The sequence below is a fragment of the Garra rufa genome, chromosome 6, assembly GCF_049309525.1.
Source record: "Garra rufa chromosome 6, GarRuf1.0, whole genome shotgun sequence".
Classification (NCBI taxonomy): domain Eukaryota; kingdom Metazoa; phylum Chordata; class Actinopteri; order Cypriniformes; family Cyprinidae; genus Garra; species Garra rufa.
In genome coordinates this window covers 577,554-601,094 of record NC_133366.1, presented here as the reverse complement: position 1 = coordinate 601,094, position 23,541 = coordinate 577,554, and the positions used below count along the sequence as shown (strand labels likewise).

The 23,541-nt window shown below is 34.9% G+C and overlaps 2 protein-coding genes and 1 pseudogene across 2 annotated transcripts; 1 reads left to right on the top strand and 2 right to left on the bottom strand.

Annotated features, from left to right (window-relative positions):
- Positions 1 to 23,541, top strand: part of LOC141336255 (deoxynucleoside triphosphate triphosphohydrolase SAMHD1-like) — a 187,713-nt pseudogene that overhangs the window by 97,100 nt on the left and 67,072 nt on the right.
- Positions 1,004 to 4,813, bottom strand: LOC141336170 (GTPase IMAP family member 4-like). The gene is made up of 3 exons (XM_073841706.1): positions 4,743 to 4,813; positions 4,558 to 4,607; positions 1,004 to 1,730 (listed from the first exon to the last, which is right to left on the bottom strand). The coding sequence occupies exons 2-3, from the start codon at positions 4,574 to 4,576 to the stop codon at positions 1,153 to 1,155; spliced, it is 597 nt and encodes a 198-aa protein (XP_073697807.1). The 5' UTR covers positions 4,577 to 4,607; positions 4,743 to 4,813; the 3' UTR covers positions 1,004 to 1,152.
- On the bottom strand, positions 12,979 to 17,244 carry LOC141336211 (uncharacterized). Its single transcript, XM_073841761.1, has 2 exons — positions 17,186 to 17,244; positions 12,979 to 14,594 (listed from the first exon to the last, which is right to left on the bottom strand). Exons 1-2 carry the CDS (start codon positions 17,196 to 17,198, stop codon positions 12,979 to 12,981), a joined length of 1,629 nt encoding a protein of 542 aa, XP_073697862.1. The 5' UTR covers positions 17,199 to 17,244.

Below are 23,541 nucleotides of genomic sequence, written 5' to 3'. Positions count from 1 at the left end.
CCATTAGCTGCTAAGGGTTTAACAGCAGAAGCCATCATGTGTGAGTTATACTTCTTTTACTGATTACAACTGTTTTGTGGTTCAATGGCAAATTATTCTGTAATTTCCATACATTTTGAATGGATTACTTACAAGCTTAAAGACTAAAGGAAAAGGTATTTCTATTAGGAACACAGAGACATTAGGAACCAGCATATTCAATAGGAATAAAATAAGTTGTAGGTCAAAATAAAAAATATGATTATACCAAAAATGTCATACTTTACATTGTCCACAAGGTTGACATAATCAATAAATAAAACCAAACTTAGTTACTCGGGTACTCCTGAGAGAGTTCATTTAACACTGTATTTGTTGTTGTTGTTTTTTACTGTGTATTAAGTATCTATTTGATATGTGGCACAGTAGTGCACAACACAATTAACAAAAGCAAACATAAGCTCACAACACAACGGAAATGCTCCCAACCACTAGGGGGAAGCCAGGCGTGCGTGTTTCACGAGTATTTGCGTGCACCGCCGGACGGTCTGAACATGCTTTTATAGTTTCAACGCTGCTTGTTCCCTGATGTTATTTCATTTTGCAATGCATTCAGTAAACATTCAGTAAAAACACAGTTTTCATTTAAAAATAGACACATATTAAGAGAACACATTGAGAATTTATTTTGGTGTCTGTGTTGTGAGCTTATGATTGCTTTTTTTATGTCTTTGTGTTGTCATCTTATGTTTGCTTTTGTTAATTGTGTTGTGTTGTGTTGTGTTGTGTTGTGTTGTGCACTACTGGGCTTCTTTTGATGGAACCCTTAAATAGGGTTTTATATAGAATCTTTTAGAGATTCCAAGTATGAAGTGTCTGGTAGAAACTTTTAAGGTTCAATATAAAACCCTTTCTTCTAAGAGTGCAACGGATATTTAGTCTATAAACACTGCATTATCTTGACATGTACACAGAATTTCTGTATGATGAATACGAATCACACATTGTTATACAAGTGCAGCCTTTAATAACAAAGTAAAATGTACAGACCACAATCATAATATAAACATACAATATATCAGTACTGAAATACTCCTGGTTGGCTGACTAAAAATAATTAACCGACAATTTCATTCGTTTGATGATCTATAGCAGTGGTTCTCAACTTTGTTCCTAGAGGCAAGTGTAGGGCTTCCCTCCATTGAAATTGACCATTTTTTCTATCATTTTCAGCAGTTCTTTGACCTGATCTTGATCATTGCTGTGAACATTGTTGAACGAGTGATATCTACCGTAGAATGTCTTAATCAGTTCCTGTAGATCTTTGCTTTTGCTGATGTAGAGCTCTAGTGGTTTACCCTTCAGTGCATCGGCATGAGTGAACAGAACAATGGTGTACTTCACAGCATCTTCTCCAAACTTCTCCTGAATCCAGTTTACTGCATTTTTTTCCTCCTCTGTAAATTTCACACCCAGTTTTATAACCAGCAGGAACGCATGAGGACCAGGAGCAGTCAGACGAATGCACTCATTTGTGGTCTGTAGGTTTTTGTGACTGGCTGAAGTGTTGAACAGGCCAGGACAGTCAGTAACTGATATACTCTGTCCATCAACAATTGCTTCTCGTTTCTCACAGGTCACTGTAACTGACTTCAGAGAGTTTTCTACTGCAAACGCATCTCTGTTCAGGATGGTGTTCCCTGATGCACTCTTTCCAGCTCCAGTTTTACCCAGAAGAACAATCCCCAGATCTGTTAGAATAAAACACAAGTTATTTAAACTTAAAGATTAGTTGGAATGACCTCATGAAATTAAAGGGGTCATCAGATGCCCATTTTCCACAAGTTCATATGATTCTGTAGGTTCTTAATGAAAAGTTTCTAATATACTTTGGTTAAAAATGCTCAGTGGCAGTATAAATTAACACCCTTTTACCTTGTCAAAATCAGCTCTGCAAAATATCAGCTCATTTTATCGCCCCGCCCCTCTCTGCTGAGGGATTACAAGCTGTAATGTTTACTTTAGCCTCATTTAGCTGAATTTAGCCACGTTTATCGGCTAAACTTGCCATCAAGCACATTATTAAGGAAGGCCTATTGCAAAGATGCATAAAAAACCCTTATATTCACTTCTGCTGTGGGTGACGCTGCATCACGAATGATTCACACAAACATAGATTTGTGTGAATAGATAGGCTTAGATCGGGATCATCGCGTTCCTTTTAAAAACGAAAGTAATATTGTCCTCTGCCTCTTCAGCGGCTCAGATGTCAGGAGTAAATGACTACTGCTATATTCATTATTACATCCAACAACAGAACACCTCAATCGCTCAATTAGAGTCTTCCTCTGCACCTGAGTCACACAATGGCGTGTATTCGGAAAGTTTCGGCTCGGTGAGGGCGGGGCTAAGGTAAGACGCTCATGTCAATCAACTGTGTTTCGTCACAACGACAAGAAGCTGAGAATGACCTGATTTTAAAAAGGTGATATTACTTTTAAAGATTAAAATAATACAACTGGATGGTTTTTATCATTGTAGGGTGGTTGTGAACACAAACTGCCAACACACAATAATGTGCAAACAACATGTGAAAGTTAGTTTTGCATCTGATGACCCCTTTAAGGTGAACTTACTTTAGGTTTTTAGAACCAAAGTAAATTTTCATTTAACCTAATTGGGTGTATTTCCTTAGTTTCCTTTAGTTTACCAATGATTTCTTATTAATCAATTATGCTAGCAACATGCTAATCATGCTAAAACATGCAAGCATCTTGCTAGTAAATTAAGTTAAAATGGGCTATCAGCATGATAAAAATGTTAATCATGTTACAAACATGCTAGAAATATGGTAGTGACATGCTAATCATGTTAAATACATTCTAATTTGCTAAATGCTAGCAGCATGTTAATAATGCCAAAACATTCTAGCAACATGATAATTATGCCAAAAACATGTTAGCAGCATTATAACAGCACTGTAAAAATTAAATGTAAAAAAAAACAGGGAAATGCTTTGCAGCACAGGGTGTCAAACGTTTAATGGAAATGGAATTAATAGAAATAATGGTTAAAGAAGGTTTTTTTATGGTAAATGAGAAGAGAATACGCTGGCAAACAAAAACTGTAAAATTAAGATACAATATCCTATTTATTTCTTAAATGTTTTTTTTTCTTACTTTTTTATTTTATTATTATTTTTTTTTGTTTACCTATTTTACAGGTATGTCTGGATTATCGTTGTGAAAACTTGTTTATTTATTTATTTATTGCAGTATTGCTAAAAACAGCACACATGCAAAAATGTACCTCAAATTCAGGCACGAGTACTGTGTCTGTCTTAAGATGCTATGAGGAAAAACTAATTTTTCTCAGAGACTGAACCATTTTTAAATAACGCAGTGTAAGGGCACAGCCATTCTTACGTGCAGTGAATAAAAAAAAAATTGAATGTTTTAACATTATTAGCATGTTGCTAGCATGTTTATCATGTGTATAACATGATGAAGCCCGCCAGAGCCCGCCAGAAGGGGTGGGGCTTTCTGGCTATATAAGCGACATTTTGCCGTAGGATCTCAGGTTACTTCGACTGAAGTGACGACTGAGTCGAGTGGCTACATAGCACGGCTAGCAACTCAGTACTCGTTCCCGGATCTCAGGTAACCTAGGTTATATTAGTAACCGAGTATGTTTCCTATACTTCACTCGTACTTCGTCTGTCTTAAGACGCTATGGGGAACCAGGACAATCCTGCCGTGCTATGTAAGAGGGACGACTAATATCTGCCCTAGTGGCATGGGGGCTAATGGGGGCTGTCTAAAAAAAAAACGGGCCAAGACTCGGCCCAAACTAATGACCCAGGGAACGTCCCAGGGAATTCATCAAGCCTGGGAACTTGTGCTGAGGGCCGAGAGCGTACAAAAAAGGAGGGCATACTGGTATAGTACTGGATTTGAAGGGGAGGTCCACTTAAGCAGAGAGGACCCGGGAATGTGATAGCAACATCATGTTAAAACCATTTTAATGATATGCTTGCAACATGCTAAATCTAATTATCGGTAATCAATATGACAATTATAAAATCAACAATAAGTAGCCAGAACTGCCTTATCTAATCTGACTTTAGCTTTCTTTATCACAACAAATGTATTTTCTAAACATGTTTATACCAGCCAGACAAAATGTCAATTAAAAAGTCAAATAAAAGTAAAGCAAACATTAAATATGGCAATTTTCTATAAAAAAAATAATAATATAATAAACACAGAGCTCAACCAATGAATGGTAATTATATCAGCCATATATTTTGTTACAGAATTGTACAATTTAGTTTGTTGACATTTTCTATAACAACTATACCAGCAGCTTACATTTAGCATTTAGCCTCCACTAAACAGTTTGGACTCCATGAACTGCTGTTTGTTGCTAAATTTTATATAATTTAAAAGGTACACAATCAGTCACCTCAAACACACTTTTTTCTGAGTGATATTGTTTACACTTACTGTTGTTTACTTCGTCCACAGATACAGAAGCACAGTATTATAATAAATGTTATGCAGAAAGTTTTTGGCTCACCTGGATGTTTTCCTGCCATTTCTCGATTTGCCCGGTGTTTAAGTCTCCACCTGAGAAATACATCAGTGAACTTTTTCTGGAATCTCTGATTGAGTTTATGTAATTTCCAATTCTAACTTCACAGCATATGCTTGCGTTTACACAGTCAAAATGATGTGGTCTTAATAATATGTTATTACTATTACCTTGTATATTCCTCCAAAGTTGTGGGAAGAATTTTACTAAAACAATACAGCAGAGAACGGCGTGAAGTAAAGTGAAACTATCTTCACATTATGCACTCAATCCAGCTGTCAGCTGACTGAAGAAGGTTTGTGATTGGACAAATTGAAATGGTATCACAGCAGTTTATCTTAGTATCATACCGAGTACAAATAGCAAGTGCATCTTGTAATAATAAAATATTATATAAAAAATATAAAATATTTTCCACATAATACAGTGTGTACAGCCGAAAAGTGATTTTGGTTGCTGCACAGTTCAAACTATATAAGCCCTCCTTATAACATGCACTTCATCTGTCTTTTTATTTTCACTTGTGTAATTGTTTTGTATGTTTTATCACTTTGAAAACAGAAAGAAACAACAGACTCTTTGCCATTTGCCCATAACTGGACAAAACAACACAACCAATAAAACAAAAACTGTTAATTGATAAAGTGAAAGTGACACGCACGCACGCACGCACGCACGCACGCACGCACGCACGCACGCACAAGGACGTAAACAGGCATATTGCTGCATGCAGAGCTCAGAAACAGTTGGGTGTTTGGTTCTTGCTCAAAGGTCTCACCTCAGCCGTGGTATTGAAGGAGGAAGAGAGCGCTGGTTATTCACTCCCCTATTGACAACGAAGAAGAAGAAGAAGAAGAAAGAAAGAAAGAAAGAAAGAAAGAAAGAAAGAAAGAAAGAAGGAAAGAAAGAAAGAAAGAAAGAAAGAAAGAAAGAAAGAAACTAACAAACAAACAAACAAACAGAAACCAACCAACCATTGGTTGCTGCTATTTTGCACTATTTCAAGTAAAACATATTTAATGACATGTTTAAAGCTACAGCAAATTTAATCACGTAACTATTTTTGCTTTTATTCTTCTTCTGATATAGTCATCTGAAGTTAAAATCCCCAGTTGATCCAACTGTGCAAACAGAATGTAAGCTAAAATATACAGCTTCTGTTCCCAGACACATTTTTTCAATTAACTTTAATATATATTAATATTATATATAAATATATACACTGTAAAAAACAACCTATAGAATCTACTCAATAAAATGGGGTAAACTGATGTAACAATTTGCACTCAGTTTGTTTGGGTAGATTCTATCCTATATATCTGAGTAAAGAATACCTGAATTTATCAGCTAAGACAAACTAAAAAAAGTGGGTAAAGTCTACACAGCAAAAAGCCCAGTATTAAATGAACTCTCCCAATAGTTTGAGTCCATACTCAAGAGTATTAAAATGAACACTGAAGCAGTGTTAGAGTTATTGAGGTAATTAAGTGATTCATTGAGTGATTATTGACCATTATTAAAGACCTGTGTGATGTTAAAAAGCAGAATCACCAAAAGGAGAAAATCTAATTTTGTAAGTCACCATTATAGTGGTCAGTGTTAGCATTAGTTTTGCTCTTTACCATTAACTTCTCAACAGTAGGTTATGTTTGGGTGCTCTAATTGAGTTACAACGGTCAGACAAGCCAGGAGAAATTACATTATATGATGTTGAACATGCTTTGACAAAATCATAATGTAATGGCTTGAATAATTGAGTTATATTTTACTTGTTAATTATGCTGAATTAATCAAAAAGGTGTTTTTGAAGCTTATTTTGACCAAAATATACACATATTTTAGATATAGACACACAGACATCAACAATCAGTATGAGAATCACAACAATGGTGACCATCAAAAACGTATGCTGTAGCCAATCAAAACTCATCTGTGTCTCCCATCATGCATTGCGGCATGAATAAATTATGAGCTGATGATTTCCGTGATGTTTAGAGTTGATCTGTTTCTGAATATGCTGTTTGTCACCATTGTTGAGATTCATATGCTGATTCCTGATGTCTGTGTGTGCCTAAAATAGCAACTTTTAACAAAATATTTGGTCAGAGAAGCTTGCAAAAAGGCCAATCAAAAAGAAAAAGGTTTTATTATTCTTGCTGCTGTGAAACCCCAAGGCAGTTGTAATAAATACAGGATATAGAACTGAAAGACTTCAGATTTCAGTGGCTCAAATTAAGCTTATTTTAAACCAAAATTTTCACCACTGTATGACTTTAGCTCTTTAGCTTGTCTGGCTGATTCAGCTAAACAGTTAAACAAAACTTAATGTTAAAAAGCTACAGGTCAAGAGCCCAACTAATGCTAACACTGACCACTATAATGGTGACAAAAATGTTGGTGTCTTCAATAATTTTCAATCACCACTCAATGAATCACTTAATTACCTGATTAGCTTTGACACTGCTTCAGTGTTGATTTTAACACTCTGAGTATGGACTCAAATAAACTCCCGGGAGAGTTCATTTAATACTGCGCTTTTTGCTGTAATACTTAATAAACAAAGTAATACTTTGTTTTTTGCTGTTCGCTTTTCTAGATTTAAACTGACAGAGTGTGTCTGCCTCCCGAACAGTGTTAGGTAGATTGTTCCAGAGTTTAGGCGCTAGATAAGAAAATGATCTGCCGCCGGCAGTTGATTTTGATATTCTAGGTATTATCAAATTGCCAGAATTTTGAGAACGCAGCGGACGTGAGGGACTATAATGCGATAGAAGCTCGCTCAAGTACTGAGGAGCCAAACCATTGAGGGCTTTATAAGTAATTAGCAAGATTTTAAAATCTATATGATGTTTTATAGGGAGCCAATGCAGTGCTGACAGAACCGGGCTAATATGGTCATACTTTCTGGTTCTAGTAAGAACTCTAGCTGCTGCATTTTGGACCAGCAGGAGTTTGTTTATTAAGTGTGCAGAACAACCACCTAATAAAGCATTACAATAATCTACCCTTGAGGTCATGAACGCATGAACTAATGTTTCAGCATTTGACATTGATAGCATAGGTCGTAATTTCGATATATTTTTAAGATGGAAAAATGCGGTTTTGCAAATGCTAGAAATGTGGCTTTCAAAGGAGAGATTGCTATCGAATAGGACGCCTAGGTTCCTAACTGATGACGACGAATTTACAGAGCAGCCATCTAGTATTAGACTGTGTTTTAGGTTATTACTTGTGGAGGTTTTAGGTCCAACAATTAACACCTCTGTTTTTTCAGGATTTAACAGTAAGAAGTTATTCACCATCCAGGTTTTAATATCAGCTATACATTCTGTTAGTTTTTCGAATTGATATGTTTTGCCGGGCTGCGAAGAAATATAGAGCTGAGTATCATCAGCGTAACAATGAAAGCTAACACCATGTTTCCTGATGATATCTCCCAAGGGTACTCCTTGAGGTACTCCATACTGCACTTGCGATTTAAATGATACCTCTTCATTTATTGCCACAAACTGATGACGGTCTGATAAGTGCGATTCGAACCAAGCCAGTGCACTACCACTAATGCCTACATAATTTTCAAGTCTGTTTAAAAGAATGTTGTGGTCAATAGTATCAAATGCAGCACTAAGATCCAGTAGCACTAATAGAGAGATGCAACCACGATCGCTTGACAATAGCAGGTCATTTGTTACTCTAATAAGAGCAGTCTCAGTACTATGATATGGTCTATAACCTGACTGGAAATCCTCACAGATACCATTTTTCTCTAAGAAGGAGAATAATTGTGAGGATACTACTTTTTCTAGTATCTTTGACAGAAAAGGGAGATTCGAAATTGGTCTGTAGTTAATTAATTCAGTGGGGTCAAGTTGTGTTTTTTTAATGAGTGGCTTAATAACAGCCAGTTTGAAGGTTTTGGGGACATATCCTAATGATAGTGACGAATTAATAATATTCAGAAGAGGATCTATGACTTCTGGAAGTACCTCCTTTAGTAGCTTAGATGGTATAGGGTCTAACATGCATGTTGTAGGTTTAGATGTTTTAACAAGTTTATACAATTCTTCCTCTCCTATAGTAGAGAATGAGTGGAATTGTTCCTCAGGAGATCTACAATGCATTATCTGATGCGATACTGTAGCGGGCGGCTGTATGGTTACAATTTTATCTCTAATAGTGTCTATCTTGGAGGTAAAGTACTTCATAAAGTCATTACTGCTGTGCTGTTGGGAAATGTCTGCACCTGTTTCTGCTATATTTTTCGTTAATTTAACCACAGTATTGAACAAATACCTAGGGTTATGTTTGTTTTCTTCTAAGAGAGACGAAAAGTAATCTGATCTGGCAGTTTTTAATGCTTTTCTATAAGATAAGTTGCATTCACGCCAAGCAGTACGAAAAACCTCTAGTTTTGTTTTCCTCCAGCTGCGTTCCATTTTTCATGCTTTTCTCTTTAGAGCCCGAGTGTGATCGTTATACCACGGTGTTACACTGTTTTTCTTAATCTTTTTTGAGCGCACTGGAGCAACTGTATCTAAAGTGCTAGAAAAGAGAGATTCCATAGTTTCTATTACATCATCAAGTTTTTCTGAGCTATTGGATATGCTGAGGAATTCAGATAAGTCAGGAAGATTACTTACAAAGCAGTCTTTTGTAGTAGAAGTGATGGTTCTGTCGTACTTGTAGCAAGGAGTTGAATTAACAGTTTTAGCTATCTGGAGTATACAAGAGACTAGATAATGATCTGAGATATCATCGCTTTGCTGCAGAATTTCAATGCCATTAACATCAATTCCATGTGACAGTATTAAATCTAGAGTATGATTTCGGCAATGAGTAGGACCTGACACGTGTTGTCTAACCCCAATAGAGTTCAAAATATCTATAAATGCTGTTCCTAATGCATATTTTTCATTATCAACATGGATGTTAAAATCACCCACTATTAAGACTTTATCTGCGGCCAACACCAACTCGGATAGAAAATCAGCAAATTCTGTAATAAAGTCTGTATGGTGCCCTGGTGACCTGTAAACAGTAGCTAGTACAAACGTTACGGCGGATTTATCGTTAGCACTTGTTTCTCTGGATAATGATATATGAAGCACCATTACTTCAAACGAGTTATATTTGAAGCCCTTTCTCTGAGAGACATTGAGAATATTGCTATAAATAGAAACACCTCTGACAGTGAGAATGAATGTCTTACCTAGACTGCTCTTCTTATTTCAGTCCCTCCCTGTATGGATTCTGACATCTACATTTAATGTGCTAGATAAACACATATCAAAGTTCATTTGGCAGAACAAACGACCCAGAATAAAACTAAATGTGTTAACTCTAGGAAAAGATAAGGGAGGGATGCATGTCCCTAATTTCAGATATTATTACTGGGCCGCTCAGCTCACGTCAATAGTGGCTTGGATTAACAATGATGTTAAAAAAGGATGGGTTAACATGGAACAGGGTTCTGTACCTAATGCCCCTTTGTCAGCATTAGCCTTTATGACACCCGTATCCCAGAAAAACCTTATCAAGAGCTATGCAGATAGCATATAGCAGATAGCAAAAATAGTTTCTACCTTCTGGGTGGGATGCTACTTTTAAAAGATGGTCTGACAAAGGTCAAAAATTGATCAGTTATTTAATGGAAATACATTTCACTCATTCTCCGATCTTAAAGAAAAAAAAATACTACACCCATTTCATAAAAGACATGTGTCACACATATACAGCAGACTAATGCTTGATTCAACTGAAAATAACATAAAAACAAAGAGTGAGTCTGAGTTTAATGAAACTATTGACGATGAGACTTGGGAAACCATATGTACAGAATGTCATAAGGACATCAATAGTTATAATTGGAAGGATTTTGACTGGAAAACAAAATCTGTTTTAACTCAAATACAGCAGCCAAAAAAAATCTAAAATTAAAGATTTAAGGGTCAAGAACCCAACTAATGCAAACACTCACCGCTATAATGGTTTCTTAAAACTTTTGGTTTTCTCCTTTGGTGATCTGGGGATTTTGCTGTGTGGGTTTAATCAGGGTTGGAGCTAAACTCTGTAGTGCATTGGACCTCCAGGGTAAGATTTGAGGAACCCTGGTGTACAATATTAGTTTCATACATTAAAAACCCACAAACATACCTTTTCTGTCTGAAGGACGGTTGTTCCTGAGGCGATTCCTGAGGTGATTCAAAATGGCCGCGAAGGTAGCGCTTGGCTCGTCGAGTAGGGGGAGTGACTTACTCTCTTAACTGTCACTTGATTGGATAAAATCAGTAACCCAATGTTGGGTTACACAAAAACAACCCAACACTGAGCAAAACAACCCAACTAAATGACCCAACAGGGTTAATCCAGCAGTTGGGTAAAAAAACAACCCTTAAGTAATTCTCTTTGATTGTTTATTTTCTTTATTATTAAATATTTCAGGTTTGTTTTCCACCAGCAGTGTAGTATATATATTTTTGTCAATAGTCTAGGTAAATAAAACAACCCAACGTGTTGGGTTAAAATAACCCAACGCTGGGTTTGTCCATATTTGACCCAGCGTTGGGTTACCAAAATAACCCAATTTGGGTTATTTTAACCCAGCATTTTTTTTTGAGTGCAGGATTTATGTAGTAAAAACCAAAGATATATACTGCATATACTTTTATTAAGTGCAAGAAAAAACATAACAATTAACTGGATGAAGCCACACCCTCCAAAAATATCTCAATGGATAGAAAAACTTGAATCTATTTATAGAATGGAATATATGACTGCCCAACTGGAAACTAGACATTTTATACAAAGGTGGACACCTGTTACTATGTATCTGGATGCACTGAAAATGAACTGATCAGTAAAACCTTGATTTATTCCCTGTTGTATTATTTGACAATGTTGTATGTTTTCTTACTTATTTGTATTATAATTTATTTTACCTTCGTTCACTGCTGCTGTCAAGGAATGTTTAGTTTATTGTTTGTAATTTGCTTTAATGTATAAAAATAAAGTTCCAATATATATATATATATATATATATATATACTTGACTTGATTCCTAGATGGCCACAGCCAACTCCCACCCACTATGAGCTTCAGAAATCTGTGGGTGACGTCACAAATACTACGTCCGTATTTTCAGTATATGGTGCCAAATATTTCTCGCGCCTGCGAGGCGGCTGTGTCAGATTGAGCAGTCGAGCGCAGTAGCTTTTGTTCTCTTCTAAAATTATGCGTAAATATTCCCAGACACTATGGCAGTGTGATCTCTGTGTGAAATATGTGATTGTTGTCATATTTCTAAAAAAAAATCTAAAGTAGATGTTTTTATTAAAGTAAACATTGATAATATATGCGCCTTTCGTATTGAATTAAATAGCAAGTACTCTGAGTGTCTTATTCATCATATTTATTTTCATATAAAAGCAACAGAGCTGAAATGATTTCATGTTTATTAGCAACACACCGCAAGAGTGAGAATAACGCGATATCTGTCTTTATCTAATTGATAAAATGTTGTAGCCTGTATGCATGCATGAGGTAATGTGGATTTTTTTTTTTACTTTACTTTAATAATTCAAGCAGTCTTACCTGCGCTAAATAATGCTGTTTTATATGTACTAATTAATGATGATTCATGTACCATAAGCATAGATTTATCCAAAGTGGATAGTAAAGACCTTTACTTTCTTTCTGTGTTTATTTTTCTTTCTTTCTTGCTTTCTTTTTTTTTTTTTACAAAGAAAACATCATTGTCATGGATAATGATTCATAAATCAAGATGATGTACCTGTCTTAGTTGATGACTCAATTAAAGTGTTCTTCATCCTTGAAATAGTGAATCAAAGACTTTAAACTCATGTTAGCTCCTGACAATTTATAATACATAATGCATAAAATAATTCATAATTCAAGCATCAACATACGCATGATTTCATGATAATACGTGTACCCTTACAGTACAGTGTTATTGTTTCAAAATCTATTCATTATAACTATTAAAGCATCTAACAAAGGATGTCAAGGGCCCAACTAAAGCAAACACTGATCTTAATGATGGTGGTATCATTTTAACCAATAAAACCAACATCTGATCCTCTGTAATTCTCAATAACAGCAGGTGTTCATCACTAATGCACAATCATCATTTAATTAGTCAATTATCTCATTAAATTTAACTCTTTGATGACTTGGGAGACTTGCTTGTGACTCAAAGGCCCACCTCTGAGTATTAAGCCGTGCAGGACTCTGCATTCATTGATTTGTGTTGCTCCAACTTCATCTTCTCTTGTTTCTCTAACAACAGGAGAAGCTCCAACAATGTCTTTTCCTTTTGATTCAAATTCAACTTTTCTTGTAGCAGTGACAGCTCTATCTCCAACTTCATCTTCTCCTGTTGCTCTAACATCATCTAACATCATCTTCTCCTGTTTCTCGAACATCATCTTCTCCTGTTCCTCCAACTTCATCTTTTCTTGTTCCTCCAACTTCTTCTTCTCCTGTAGCTCCAACTGTATCTTCTCCTGTTGCTCTAACATCAACTTCTCCTGTTGCACTGATATCTCTATCTCCAACTTCATCTTCTCCTTTTGTGCTAACTTCATCTTCTCCGGTTCCTCCAACTTCATCTTCTCCTGTTGCTCTAACACCATCTAACATCATCTTCTTCTGTTTCTCTAACATCATCTTCTCCTGTTTCTCTAACATCATCTTCTCCTGTTGCTGTACCATCAACTTACCCTGTTGCAGTGACATGTCTATCTCCAACTTCATCTTCTCCTTTTGCACTAACTTCATCTTCTCCTGTTGCTCTAACATCAACTTCTCCTGTTGCACTGATATGTCTATCTCCAACTTCATCTTCTCCTTTTGCACTAACTTCATCTTCTCCTGTTGCTCTAACATCATCTTCTCCTGTTGCTCCAACTTCATCTTTTCCTGTTCCTCCAACATCTTCTTCTCCTGTAGCTCCAACTGTATCTTCTCCTGTTGCTCTAACATCATCTTCTCCTGTTTCTCTAACATCATCTTCTCCTGTTGCTTAAACATCAACTTCTCCTGTTGCACTGACATCTCTATCTCCAACTTCATCTTCTCCTTTTGCGCTAACTTCATCTTCTCCTGTTGCTCTAACATCATCTTTTCCTGTTGCTCCAGCTTCATCTTTTCCTGTTCCTCCAACTTCTTCTTCTCCTGTAGCTCCAACTGTATCTTCTCCTGTTGCTTTAAAATTATCTTCTCCTGTTGCTCTAACATCGTCTTCTCCTGTTGCTTAAACATCACCTTCTCCTGTAGCAGTGACATCTGTAGCTCCAACTTGTTCTCCTTTTGCTGTGGTGCTTGAAATACAAAAACTAAACCAAGAAGTAGCACTGCAACTGCACATGCAATCCTTGTCTGCGTTAGTCTCCTTGTAATTTCTTTCTGAGTTGTTTTTAACGTCTTGAGAATGTAATTCTTCATTTTATTTTTCTCCATCGAGTTGATCTTTTTCAGCAGTTCTGTGACCTGATCTTGATTGTTTCTGTCTTTATTGTTGAATGAGTGATATCTGCCTTCACAGCTGAAAACTATTTCCATTAAATCATCGCTTTTACTGATGTACTCTTCAACAGGTTTTCCCTTCAGCTGATCAGCGTGAGTGAACAGAACGATGGTACGACTCATAGTTTCTTCTCCAAAGTTCTCCTGAATCCATTTCACTTCATCTCTCTCTTCTTTTGTCAATCTCACACCTAGTTTGATCACCAGCAGAAACACATGAGGACCAGGAGTAGACATCCTCACACAATTTTCTATTTCAGCCTTCAACTGATGTTTTTCTATAGCTGTGTTAAATAGTCCTGGAGTGTCAATTATAGAGATGATTTTTCCTCCCACAAATCCTTCCTGTTTCTCACACAATTTCTTAGATGATTCCAAGGAACCAACAACTTCAAAAGCCTTTCTGCCCAAAATTGTGTTTCCTGTTGCACTTTTTCCTGATCCAGTTTTACCCAGAAGAACGATCCTCAGATCAGACCCTACAAACAATAAATAAACAAATAAATAAATAAACAATTCTACCATGTTCACAAAAATATACATTCATCCAGTCACATGAAATATCTGATTAAATTATGAGCTTTTAGTGATCCTCTGTGTAGTTTTAACTAAGCTAATTCCACAGTCTTGGGATGTTCTGGGAATGTTTTAACAATACAGTAGTGATGTGACGTTTGACACCGAAGCTTCGAAGCTTGTATCAAAAAAACGAAACATCTCACAGTGAAGCACTGTACCGGAGCTTGATTCGTTTTGTCCATAACCACGTGACCTGTGACGTCCGAAGCTTCGTTTTCGCGCACAACCACGTGACTGCTTCATATTCTGATTCAAATAACGCGAACCCCTTGTGCAAGTATCAAGTGTCATTCACTTTTTGTTAAGAATAAATCATAATACGAATAAATATGTACATGTGTAGTTTTGTGCATATTCATTTTGTAGTTATCCTTGCTTCACAAGCACTTCTAATTAACACTAATATTAGTCAAAATTATTCTTAATTTACTTTGAACATATATGCCTACATGAACCATGCTTATACTTATAATTTTATTAAAACATTTATTTACAGATCAATTCGAGTAAAATTACTGTTTTTCTGACATAGCACAAATAGATGTGTTTAACTGAAATGAAACTGTCCAAAATCGCTTTAAGATCTGGGACGCGAAAGCAGCTTTTCCCACCTTTGTCCTTAAGATGTCATTAGTGTGCAACATGTTGAAAAGCTTCGAGTAACGAACCTTTTTACGATACAGTTGAGGGGAAAGCCTCGGTGCTTCGAAAAGCTTCATTTTCCCATCACTACAATACAGTTTAAGTTCAATTTTATTTCTAGAGCATGTTTAAACACTGAACAAGGCTGACCAATGTGATGCAAAACAAACAATGACATATACCAAAGAGAAAGACAATAAACAAGTTTATACAAATCAGCACAACTAGTATCAATTCTCTTGTGACTCCTCAATTTTTTTGATTGCTGAAAAACTTGACTTCTTAGGCACTCATATACCTCAAAAACCAGAATATGAATCTCAGCAATGGTGACAAATGCCATATTCAAAGAAACAAATCAACTCTGAACATCACAAAACAGTCTAATAAAAACAAATGAAAATAATAAGAATAAAAGAAATTACAAAGACATTTCAGCTCATAATTTATTCATGCTGCAATGCATGATGGGAGTCATCGATGAGTTTTGATTGGCTAAAACATGTTTTTTGGATGGTCACTGTTGTGATTCTCACGCTGATTCTTCATGTCTGTGTGTCTTATTAAAACATGTTTAAAAAGTTTATGGTCAAAATAATTTTTAAAAACATCTGTCTGACCAGGGGTGTTGTTAGACCTTAAGCTCCACTGGAGCACAGACTCCTCATTATTCATATCACTTGTTTCTTGAAGGCCAGTTCATTTGAAATATAGTTAATTGTGCTGTACACACAAACGTGTGTAACAAACACTTCCAACACTGCAACAAGCACTGTAAGTAAATGTATACATTAACACTTTATGAACATATTTAAGCATCATCATACTAAAGATTCTCAGCATTTTTAAGACAATTAATGCAGGCCACAGTGCTTCCAAATAAAATTCTCATAGATCACCTCAACTGCATGCTTACACGTCTGTTTGAAAGGCTGCGCAACATGCTCGCTGCAATTAAATAAAGAGACGCAAGCAGGCATGGGTATCTGCGTGCATGGGCCAGTTTGTCTTCGGTTAAACTGCGTTGATTTTAAAAGTGTTAATTTGGTTGTTACATATAGATTAATATCTTTATTTTGTATTATCAAAGTAAATTATAACTCAAATTTGAGACATCATTATGTTTACAGAGTTAACGAAATCTTGAAAACAAAATTCAGATTATTTCAAAACATGACCACTTTTATTTTTTATTTGGTTTGTCAGGCTGTTATATCACAGCTACAACAGTCAAACTTTATCTAATGTTGGAAACGTAAGGGTAAAGAGCCTAACTAATGCTAACAATAACCACTATAATGGTTGCTTAAAAAAAATGATTTTCTCCTTTGGTGATTCTGCTTGTTAACATCAGGTGTTTTCAATAATGATCAATCATCACTTAATTAATCACTAATTATCTCATTAACTCTTATTCTGCTTCAGTGTTCATTTAACTCTCTGATTTTAACACTTTCACACCCTTGAGCATGGACTCAAACTCCCCAGAGAGTTAATTTAACACTGGGCTTTTTGCTGTGCATGGTGACTAAAATAAGTATTTTATCACAGTAAAGAGATTTGATACTTTCTATTTTCAATGGCTTACTTTAAACCCATTTTTCAAACAATTCCATTCCTGAAAATCATAGTTATCAGCCAACTTTAGATAACTTTTGTTGCATTCAAGCTATGGACAAAATAAAAAATAACAGTTATGGAAATCATATGATAACCTAAAAATGTGTTGGGTTTTCCAAGATCACATCACATATATATATATTTTTTTTCTATCAGTCTATTTCATGTTGTTCTTCTAGTTTAACAGCAAAGAAACAGAAGTGATCAGTATTAATAGTTTTTCACAGACCTGTTGAAGACATTGTTGTTGTCGTCTCTCGTGTTTCTCCTCCGTCGTCTCTCTGAGCTGCACAGAGTCAAAGTGCTGCAGCTCCTCCTGATGCCAGTCAGATACTTTCATTTAAACTATGATCATGTGACTCAAGTCTTCCTGACAGCTTTTAGTTTCTCTATTGATTTGCTGAAGACAAACACATATTTATTTTAACTTAATTCCTCAAAAACACAAAATACACAAGGATCTGTGAGAACTTGAAACTTGCTTCTTGATTTTGACATTTAACAGGACTGGAGTTCTTCTTTAAAAATAGCTTTTACACTGTGTGACTGCTCATAAAATTATTCATAAATCAGAACATACTATGTCAGTTTTTATTTACTTTGATAGACTGTTCATTTCTACACTTTAAAATAGTTAAACAAGTGTGGTGGTTCTGTTTTTTTTTTATATATATATACTCAGTTAAAAATTGCAGATGCCACTTGAGGGCACTAAAAACACACACTTGCGCAAACCTTGGAGGTTAAGTAAATTCTTGTTCTTGTACACTTGTGACTCTTGCACTTACATTCTACAAAAATACAAAATAAGAAAATGTCAGGACGTGGTCAAGTATGGTGTTCTATACTTTAACTTTGTGTTCTTGCTCAAGGGTCTAACCTCAGTCTAGGGAGGAGAAGAGCACTGGTCATACACTCCCCCCACCTACAATCCCTGCCAATATCAAAACGAGAAACCCACAACCTTTGGATAACAAGTCCAACTCTCTAACCATAAAGGCCACAACAGCCAGACAAAAAACCCAAACATTCTCCAATATTTTTAAAACAGAAATCAAAAAAATTGATACAAATGCACAAATATTTGTAATGTTTGCACCATTTTTTTATATGAAAATATTAAAAGTTATCTAAGGGCTTTGTAGGAAAAAAATTATGAGATTATCTGAGACGGTATATTTATGCATGCAAACTAGTTATCAGATTTTTGAAAGGTTAGTTTTCTAACACTTCATATGATGGAATAGAAGCATAAAAAAGCCAAAAAAAACAAACAAACAAACAAAAAAATATATATATTTAATGTTTCCAGAGACTCAAACCTGCAACCTTTGTGTTACATCTCTCATTTATTTAACTTTTGTGTATATGAATTAATCAAAGAGAAGCCACTTCAAAATGTTAATTTAAATTGGTTACAAACAAAGAGTGTAAGCTAATCTATTACTGCAAGCTTTTGATTCAGCAACATGCAAGTGTTTTGTATTGAAAGTGATTAAAAGCGAAGTGTTCAAAAGGTCAAGAGACAATCTAAAGCAAACGTTGACCACATTTATGGTGGCATCATATTTTTTTTCTTTCTATCTTTTCATTTCTTGACCAAAAAAACATCAACATCTATTAAATCTCAACACAGGTGGAAAATCCAGGTTCCGTGAGTAAAAGTCCTCACCAGTATTTTACTCCAATCACCTGGATTTGCTAATTAGCACAGTTTTCAACCAGGAGGTCAGAGGTGGGACCAAGTCATTTCTTTCTAGCAAGTCTCAAGGCAAATCACAAATCCTCAAAGTGTTAATGAGATGATTAAGAGGCGAACTGAATGATGATTGTGCATTAGTGAAGAACACCTGCTGTTATTAAAAATTACAGAGGATCAGCTGTTGATGTTTTATTGGTTAAAATGAAGTCACTATTGTGGAGATCAGCGTTTGCTTTAGTTTGCCTCCTGACTCTTGATTTCTGGGTTAGATCTCTGTCCCCCGGTTTCCCAGACAAGGCTTAAGCCTAGTCCTAGACTAAAATGTAAGTCTGAGCTGTTTCAACTGAAACAAAATTGCACTGATTGATCTTAAAATATATCAGTGCCTTTGTTTTGTCTCAAGATGCACACCTGTAATGTTTTTTTTTCTAAGCATGTTTATAAAAATGACTTAAATGTCCTAATTGAACTATGGTCTAATCCTGGCTTAGTCTAAGCCCTGTCTGTGAAACCGGGCCTGTATGTTACAATGCATGTGTTACTATAAAGCAATGAGATCAGAGCTGTACAGTGAGTGGCTAACAGCTGTTTTAATATTTTCAGATGCTCATCATGAGCAAATCTAAACATATCCAGGTCTGTAAAACTATAGCATGCAAGCATGGTGTTTTTCTAACAGTTACAGTGAATTAATTTAAAATCTGTATCCATTATACAGATTTTAAATTAAATGAATATGAATAATTATTGTCACCAGTGTTGAGAAATATATGACAAGTGTTCATGTCTCAAAGCCTGAGCTGATGCAGGGTTTTTTTTTCTTCCAATACTGAATCATTATAGTGACATTTGTTTAATAGGATTTTTTATTGCAGTTCCACAATAGTTACATGTCATTCAATAAATCAAAGAGAGACCACTTCATGATGCTCATCCAAATTAGTTGGAGAGAGTGTTTGATGATCTGCTGCTGCAAGCTTTTGATTCAGCAATGCACAAATGTTTGACATAAAACAGTATTGAAATTACTTTAAATTATTCCAAGAGTTGAGAGACAAACTAAAGCAAACTTTGACTCAATTATGGTGGCATTGTGTTTTTTTTTCTTTGCTTTTCCTGACCAATAAAACATCAACATCTAAATCTCTGATAATACTCAATAAGTGATTCTGCAGACATGAGATAAAGTCAGTCTGGTTAATAATGAGTGAAGCTGGTGATGCTGTTTGTGGAGATGTTTAATCAGAACTTGAGAGATGTAATGCTTTTGAATGCTTTTTTTCAGTTGATTCAAGTCAGTTGTAGTTCTTGTGTTTCTTGCTTGTTAACAGCAGGTGTTTATCATTAATGCACAAACATCATTCAGTTAGTGAATTATTTATCCCATTAACTTTAACTCTTTAGGGGCTTGGGATTTTACTTGAGACTGGCTTGAGACTAAAAGGGAATGGTCCAATCTCTGACTTCCTGGTTGAAAAACCTAAGTAACTGGTGTTAATTAGCAAATCCAGGTGATTGGAAAAAAATACTGGGGTGGATTTTTACTAACAGAACCTGGATTTTCCACCTCTGATTCTCAATAAGAGATTTGTCAGACTTACATTAAAGTCAGCCCAGTTAGTAATGAGCAAAGCTATTTGTGGACATTTTATCCAAAGCTAAACCATTAATTTACAGACTATCATCACCTGATTTCATGTTGTCTTTATTTGTTTCTGCTAATGTGTTTGACAAATAAACCAAGACAACAATGATTATATTAAAAAGAGTTATTACCACTATTATATATAATGGTGGCTTGCAATGAAAAAAAAAAATTAAACCTGTTAATTTTCAATGAAAAACTTCTGTAGATCTTTAACAGAAATAAAGTCAATCTGGTTAGTAATGCATGAAGCTGGTAATGCTGTTTGTTGTTTAATCCTCCTCTGCTGAGATCTTCAGGGCTATTATGTCTTTTATCTTAGTTCATGGGCATTTAATATACACAGATTTTGTGGCTCAGACAAGGTCCAGTGTGATTTTTGTCTTTGCAATGTGGCATGTTGCATTGCTATGGCCTGTTCATTCACCCAAAAAAAAAAAAAAAAAAAAAAAAAAATTACATTGAAAAAATGTTTTCATTCATCCAATTAAAAAAACAAAGGTTAATTCTTCACATCTATATTGTATAACTTGAGCCAAAGAAAAATGAATAACTTGCACTGAACAATATTTCTATTAAAACTATTCAATAAAACTTCAATTAAGTCAATTCATTTAAATTCTAGTTTTGATCCAAACAAAAAGATATAGATTTAATCCTAACAAAAATTCCTATTTAAGAAATTATATTACAAATTACTACAACTGACTTTCAGTCACAGCCTTAGATGAAATCAACTGAAATAAAAGACATTCAATCTCAGCAGAGGAGGGTTAAACAACTCCACACACAGCATTACCAGCTTTATGCATTACTGACCATGGGTGCGTTTCCCAAAAGCAACTTTGGTCACAAGCTCAGTCACTACCAAAAGAGCCCAATGGAACTTGTGACCATAACTGGCTAATTTTGTTTTTAGGAAACGCACCCCAGTTTGATTTTATTTGTTATACAGGAGTTCTTACTGAGAGTTCACAGAAGTTTATTTTCATAGTTTTAGTGATTTCCGTTTGAAGGTTATCATTTTGGGGAATAGTGTTTGCTTACTTTCACGAACAATATAAAAAAAAAAAACAATCATAAATTTAGACTCTGGATGAAATCAGTGTTTTAGGCTTTTATGTTACAGCTACATCATCATCATTCTCATTATTATTAATAACCAGCCAACAACACCTAATCATGTTTTCATTTGGTCTTTCGCCATTACAAATGAGTGTTGTAAACAGAGTTATAGCAGCCAGTGAAAACCTGAAATTAGAAAGTCAAGTGTATAGAACCCAACTAAAGCAAACACCGACACATTAATCATGATTTTAAACAAACCATTCAACATACTGGTTACTGAAATACTGAAAGTAAAACTTTATATTAAACGTCATACCTATATGATGTAAAAACCAGTTTAACCAGATCAGACAGGGAAAACTGGCTTTGGATGTGTTATATCCATACAAAAATACAAAGCCTGCGGAGGATCACAGCGGACGTCTTTGCTTTCCAAGGATTATTACAATACTTTGAATAAAAAAGATCATTTGGGAGACAAACAAAGATGGTAAGAAACTGAATCATGCTACTTGTTCATTAATTACTAATTGACATCTGCACAACAATGCAACACTTACTTGTGTATATAGCACTCCAATTAAGCACTGTTATAGCTAACCTACACTGTAAATAAATGTCACCCGTCATTTCACCTCACAACTTAAGTTCATTTGATTTTACAATATTTTCTGTTTCAACTTATTAAATTAAGTTGAAATAAGTTTTAACAGTGACCATCGAATCAATGTCAAAAGTAGTTGATTTGTCATTGTTAATGACATTGAATTATCCTCACCCGCTATTAATGCTGAACAAATGTTGACATTTCAACAAGCCACCATTCCACCATTATTGTGATCAGTGATTGCTTTAGTTGAGCTCTTGACTCTTAACTTTTGAAGAGTTATCTTCCTTTTGGAGCTACAATAGTGTTTCAGTGTAAACACTGATGCTGAAAAGAAGAGATGTTTTAAAATTAAGTCAGAGTAGATTACTATTTGGGATGGTGTCAATAAGGTTATAGAAAATAAAGCTGAAAAATAAAACAAAGTAAAACTGATGATCTTTCATTACTGATGTAAATGTCCTATATCACAAATGCAACAATTTTGTGGAAGTTTAAAGACATTTTTAGACATCAACACTCATCATTCAAACCTCAACAATGGTGAAAATTTATATTTATATAATTAATAATTCAGATAAACAGATCAACTGCAATGCATGCTGGCAATCAGGAATGAGTTTTGTACTCATGTATGTTAATACCCAGCATTTCTTTTTGCTGAATGTCACATAACATATATATATGTTTCTAAAAGTTGTGTGACACCTGTCAAGTAAGATCTTGTCTGTTGGCCAATTAATATAAAGTTAATGGGAATGTTTATTTTAAACCACTGTTACATTTTGTACATCAGCCTGTTGTCTGTACATAAATATAATTTCCATTTCAGAGCATCATGGCGAAATTATGTGGCAAAGATGGTATCGGGTATGTATCTTTTTGTCTTTCCTTTCTTCTATCCTTAAATCCATGTCTAAATCTGTCTAAATCACCAAATTATTAGTTTATTAAAAATAAATCCATTATTAGTTATCCAAAAGCAAGGTTTCTCAATTTATTAAAAAAAAAAAAAAAAAAAAAAATGCTTACAATACTTTTAACAATATTGTACATAACCAAGGTCCACGTTATGATGAAGTATTTGTTGTGGTGCACTGTTAGACGTTATCAGAGGTGCAAAATCCAGGTTTAGAGAGTACAAGTCCTCATCCAGTATTTTGTTCCAATCACCTGGATTTGCTAATTAACAAATGTACAGCAGGAGGTCAGAGATGGGACCAAGTTATTCCTTTCAAGTCGAAAATAAGTCTCAAGCTAAATAGTTAAAGTTAATTAAGTGACTAATTAAATGGTGATTGTGCATTAGCAATGAACACCTGCTGTTAACAAACAGCATCATTGAAGAAAAGAGAAACACAACAACTACAACTGACTAGGCCACAACTTTGTAAAAAAAAAAAAGAAATTTTTAAAAATAATAAATAATAAAATAAAAAAAAATTGTTTCCATGTCGTCTTTATGAATGAAAAGTAAATCTTTGAAGTGAATTTAATTGCACAGCTGTAGAGTTAAAAAATAATAAAGGCTTTGAAATATTACCTATTAACTGAAAAAAGACA